At 42.3% G+C, this 5626-nt stretch overlaps 1 protein-coding gene across 1 annotated transcript; it reads left to right on the top strand.

Annotated features, from left to right (window-relative positions):
• Positions 1 to 307: 307 nt before the first annotated feature.
• Positions 308 to 5442, top strand: zgc:158803 (LUC7 domain-containing protein). Its single transcript, XM_058046543.1, has 10 exons — positions 308 to 954; positions 1708 to 1802; positions 2819 to 2917; positions 3078 to 3188; positions 3271 to 3414; positions 3519 to 3695; positions 3802 to 3950; positions 4037 to 4066; positions 4159 to 4314; positions 4579 to 5442. The coding sequence occupies exons 1-10, from the start codon at positions 894 to 896 to the stop codon at positions 4814 to 4816; spliced, it is 1260 nt and encodes a 419-aa protein (XP_057902526.1). The 5' UTR covers positions 308 to 893; the 3' UTR covers positions 4817 to 5442.
• Positions 5443 to 5626: the final 184 nt, after the last annotated feature.

Genomic DNA, 5626 nt, shown 5'->3' with positions numbered 1-5626 from the left:
AAAAGGAGTGTTGCCTTTTGATGACGTCACAGTTCATTCCTTCCTTTATCACTCCAGTTTAATGACCTTTTTTAAAAAGATAAATCAATAGTTTGAAGACCTCACATTTAGACAACATACAAAATGTCGTCACCTACCGAAATTTTGTTAGATACATTTTTTAAAGGTTATAGAGGTCCTGTGTAATACAAGTATTACAACTGCAAGTTAGCCTACACTTGTCTGGTGCTGGTTCTCCACGAGGTAGACGAGCATTATTTTCTGTAGGTCGTTTGTACTCTAATGAAATGTTGTTAACTGTGGCTGTAGCACTAATGTGGAAGTACAATTGAATGGCCATTAAATATAACAACTTTTACAGTGTCGTCGCAAGCCCAGTTTTATCACCTCTTTGTGGCGGAAGTGGCAGTGCGCGCTCTAACTCCGCGAGAACGCGCGTAGACGGGAAGTAGAGGAAAGACGGAAGACGCTGAAGCTATACACGCAAACTTGTAGCCGCCAGGCGATAATTACACACAATGTCAGAAAGGAACTTGTAACTTATTTCGACATAGCTTTGTTTTTCGTTTAACTAAAGCCCTCGATGTGTAGTCACCCTATTTATAATCTTTCTTCACATGACCCGGTGACTTGCCAATTTTCAAACAGACGTTGCCTTCCTTCAACAACCGCCACAAAGTCACGTTGGAGTGAGGGGTTCTGAAAGATCGCAGTCACCCAAATATACAGATTTTTTATCAGTGTACGCTCAGTTTGTTGGTTAAAGTTATTGTGGTGGGTGGAGTTGGGACCGAGGAGCTGCCACCGAGGCCTTCGCTCGGGAAGAGGCTACATGTGCGAAGACCGCGGCCGAGAAGAGACTCACTTTTTGCTAGCGTAGTAGCTTAACAAAAATGTCGGCCCAGGCTCAGATGCGAGCTATGTTGGACCAGCTCATGGGGACGGGGCGAGACGGTAAGCACAAATGCTGCTTCTTCCTGTTGTGTTTAGTGTCATAGAAGACATTTTAAGGAATTTATTGTAGTTGTTAGCATTAGCCCACATGCGAGGTGGTTTGTGTTGGTGATAGCTTTAGCCTGATTGCTAACCAGCGCTTGCATGCATTGCCTATGAAGCTAGCTGAAATGAGGCTAGCGAACTACCTGTTGTTCACATTCAAATTTAAAGCAGATTACGTTAACCTATTTTACATTGATGCCATTACCTAATTGGCAGTACCCTATCTACATGTTTTTGAGCGGGCTTCTACAAGTTAATTGCATGGAATGCAATTGTAATCTTGTCGGAAAGTTAGCCAGCTGTTCATTTTTCACAAAGTTAATACAAACTATTTTCACACTATGCAACACAGTATAATGCAGTTTACAAACATCGTCAATTTGTGTGTGACATATGAAAAGTGCAAATGACAGTCTCATGTGCACAATCGTGCTAAAAACTGTTTATAAAAAATCGGGATGTCCAAATTGCAGCCTGGGGTCTGTTGATTTTTCAAAATATGGCCCTCAGTAGAAAAAGTGTCACCAGCTCCATACCACAGTTGTATTTTGCAGTCTTATGGCTTTACGGGACAAATGTGTTTGTGGCAAATCTCAGTCATTGCGTTCACCTGCACAAAAAACAACCACATCACCCTTTACCAATCTAAATCTACATCAAGATTGGAGTTCCACCTGATAATGTTGTATGTTTGTTTTCTTTTAATAGGCGACACCATGAGGCAGAGAATCAAATTCAGTGATGAGCGGGTCTGCAAAAGTCACCTGTTGGATTCTTGCCCTCATGACATTCTGTCAGGCACTGTGAGTATTTTTTACACCACCCCCTTGTGCTTGTATTGGCAGTCCACATTTTAGGTATTTTACCTGTATCTTTTTGTTTTTGAAAAAGCTTATTCTGAACTCGGTAGCAGACAAGCACATATTTCAGAAGTCAAGTTTGCACTTAAAGCAATCATGCAAGCTTGATATTGTTTCCATAAAAGTATGTATCGTGGGAGGTTTTCTGGAACTTTTACCCCTTTTTGATATATAAGAATATACAATGATAAATAAAGGTAAAATTGTTAATTGTTACCATTCTGCAAGATTCGATACATGAAAATGCAGCCTAGTATGAATTTATTGTGTGTTTTGGGGGATAATCTTCGGTGGGGCAATATTGATGGATTTAACTGAACAACAAAGTCTACAATGAAAATCGCAGCAGCACTTATTTTCCATTATTGATACAATACTATGGTGCCTATTTGTGTCTTAAATTCATGAGAAATGGCGAGATTCTATGTACAGTCATCCCTTGCTACATTGCGGTCCGAACATCGCTCACTCTGTTGTGCTTTTTTCCAAACATTAATTTGGAAACATTAATTATTAACACTTATTAATTATTTATATATATATACACACACACACACATATCAATGTGGATATAAGGGAGTTGCACATATTTTGTGCCTGTGCTGTAAACCATTGCGACCACGACTAGTTACTATTCTACAGTGGTCACTATGTGTCAGTATTTTCTTGGTGAGGCTTCAAATAAAATGAGGGAATACTGTGTTATTACTTAAAAAAAATAAAAAAAGACCAAACGTGTTATTGGATTCAGCATCAATCAAGTGACATCACAATCACAAGTGACATCTCAGTTTTCATGTACGCGACTCTAGTGAGGATAAGCAGTATAGAAAATGCATGGATGGATGGAAGAACTGTATACTATGCAATTATCCAAAATCAATTAGTATAGTCAGCTTGGGTTGTTTGCCGTATACTGTGTTTACTTATTCACATGTAATTTCCTCTGTCCCCACTAGAGAATGGACCTGGGGGAGTGCGTGAAAGTCCACGACCTGGCCCTCAGAGCAGACTTTGAGATTGCCTCCAAGGAACAGGAGTACTTCTTTGAGCTTGATGTGAGTCATTAAGGGCATCAACACACTGCTTAGGACCACTTCACACCTAAAGTTTGGCACGTGTGTCATGGATCCATGCCTGTACATTTAATTTATTGACGTAAGCAAAGTGGACATTTTACCTCCATCTAGGAATATGACTCTACCTGTTGTTTTGCAGGCTGCTGAACACCTCCAGTCTTTTATAGCCGACTGTGACCGCAGGACAGAGCTGGCCAAGAAGAGATTAGCTGAGACACAGGAGGAGATAAGTGCAGAAGTGACAGCAAAGGTGACAATTACTATATCTAGACCTGTATGCTGCACCATTGTGACACAAAATGTAATCCCTTTCTCCTGTGTGTTTTTGTCAGGCTGAACGTGTCCATGAGCTGAACGAGGAGATTGGGAAGCTGCTTGCCCGCGCTGAGCAGCTCGGCGGAGAGGGTAATGTAGACGAGGCCCAGCAGTTGCTGGAAAAGGTGGAAACAACACGAGCCATGAAAAAAGAAGCAGAGGTCAGAAGATGATGCTGTTAAAAATGTTATGTTGGAATAGAAATGAAAGCTGCTTGAAAGGCCCTTTACTGCCTCATGATTCCAATGTTCTAATCTGTTTACAGGATGTTTACAGAAACTCTATGCCAGCTTCCAGTTTTCAGCAGCAAAAACTACGTGTGTGCGAAGTGTGCGCCGCATACTTGGGCCTCCATGACAATGATCGACGTTTAGCTGACCACTTTGGAGGCAAACTTCACCTTGGCTTCATCGAAATTCGCGAGAAGCTTGAAAAGCTAAGAGTAAGGCGCTTCACTGAAATCACAGATGCAACTGACTGACTCATAAACCGATCTAGTATTCTCTCGAACCTTATGATGGCCAATAGCTTTTCTTTTTTTAATGTAGAAAGCAGTTCTTGAGAAACAAGAAAGATTGCGTACGAAACGCAGAGAGGAACGTGAACGAGAGGATGAGCGAGAGCGGCAATGGGAGCTGGAGCGAGAAAGGGATAGAGAGAGGGAACGAGAGTGGGACCGAGAGAGAGAACGCCGGAGGTAAGAGATGAGCGGGCATTTATCACTCGTATTAACAACATTCCACCAGATGTCGTCATCATCTTGTTTGATGTTTGTCAATTCAGGTCAAGATCCAGAAGTGGGGAGCGATACAGGTAGACTTGCTACCCATGCACACATTCTCATATGTGAACAAATCCTGTCTTTTAGGAGATGTTTGATCTGGTCTTCTTTCGGTAAAACCTAGGGACGGAGGCAGTTCGTCCTCCCACCGATCAAGACGGCACCGCTCCTCCCGTCCCAGAGAGGAGGGAGGGGACCGTGATCGAGACAGAGAGAGGAGGCATAGACACAAGGACAGACACCGCTCACACTCGCACTCTCACAGGCACAAAAGAAAAAGGTTGGAAGCTCACCGAATTCTTAAAACCTTCCTCGAAGACTGTCCTCATTTTAATATTGTTCAAGCAGGCCTGACCTTCTGTTGGTATAGAAATATAAAATCAAGCATCAAAACACCTTTATTCATGGTACAGAAAAGTGGGAAAAGAAGTCAACGGAAAAAAGGCAGCTCACTGAGCTGTGATGACAAAAAATATGATACTGAAATATGCCTTGTACACACACTTCCAACCTGATGATGGCTTCCTTCCTGTTTGTCTTCCAGGTCCTCCCGAGACCGTTCATCTCACACTCGTGATGTCGAGCCCTCACTGGCCCAGGAGCGAAGTCGGGAGGGAACCACCGAGGAATGGTGTGACAAAAGGGCAGAGTACAGAGACTGGGAGGACCGGGAGAGGTCCACCTCTCCAGACATGGCCAGACAGGGGGACTGGGAGAGGTCCCTGTCCCTTGAACGTGACCGACAGTCCAGCTCAGAGGAGCGGGAGTCGGGGGAAATATGAAGCGTCTCTTGATGTCATCGCATTGTTTCGTTAAAGAATAAAGGAGACTTGAGTGTTTGCTTATATTAAAGGTGGCATATGTATATTAGCAAGGTGGCTGGGTTGAACATTAACGTGGGGAGGAGGGGATATTTTCAAGCCGTTGTAAGCAAAGCAACTTTTATGACTTTGAATTATGAGTGGCGTACATTTAATTTTTTTTACGCCATTACCAACTGTTTGCTCACAGAAAGATTTGGTTTCAATTAGTTAAACATGCAATACTACTCAATTTTATGTTTCAGTCCATATGGCTCATGGTACAAGGGGTTTGCGATGATGCACACGTCTAAAGTGGGATGGGATTGACTGCAGGCACTTACATTTGACTTTTTGTTTGCTGCTGTCAAGCCATAACAATTACATTTTTATTCACAAGATGCTCACTAGGGCCACCACTCAGTATGACATGACATGGCATGCATGTTTACATCCCTGTGTGATGCCAGGGCCTGTATGTATTTAGGAGGCGGGGGTGTACTTTGCTGTGCTGGAATAAAGTGAAAAAAATGTTGCCGCTTCAATTTATATGCAATGTGTTAAGACTTCTGTTTGCTATCCCTTTTTAATAAAGCCGTACCAGTTCACTTTGTATACCTTTTTGGAAGTTGAAAACATTTGATTTTTAAATGTTTAATATGGCTAATAAGCACAATCATTAAATATGATTTTTCAACTTACAATATAGCACCATGTTAAGTTTCCACAAGTCAACAGCGTAGTATATACCATACGTTACTCAATTGTAGTGTACCTAGCGGCCTGTAGGCG

The sequence above is a fragment of the Doryrhamphus excisus genome, chromosome 1 (genome assembly GCF_030265055.1).
Source record: "Doryrhamphus excisus isolate RoL2022-K1 chromosome 1, RoL_Dexc_1.0, whole genome shotgun sequence".
Lineage (NCBI taxonomy): Eukaryota > Metazoa > Chordata > Actinopteri > Syngnathiformes > Syngnathidae > Doryrhamphus > Doryrhamphus excisus.
This window is presented reverse-complemented; position numbering and strand designations above follow the sequence as displayed.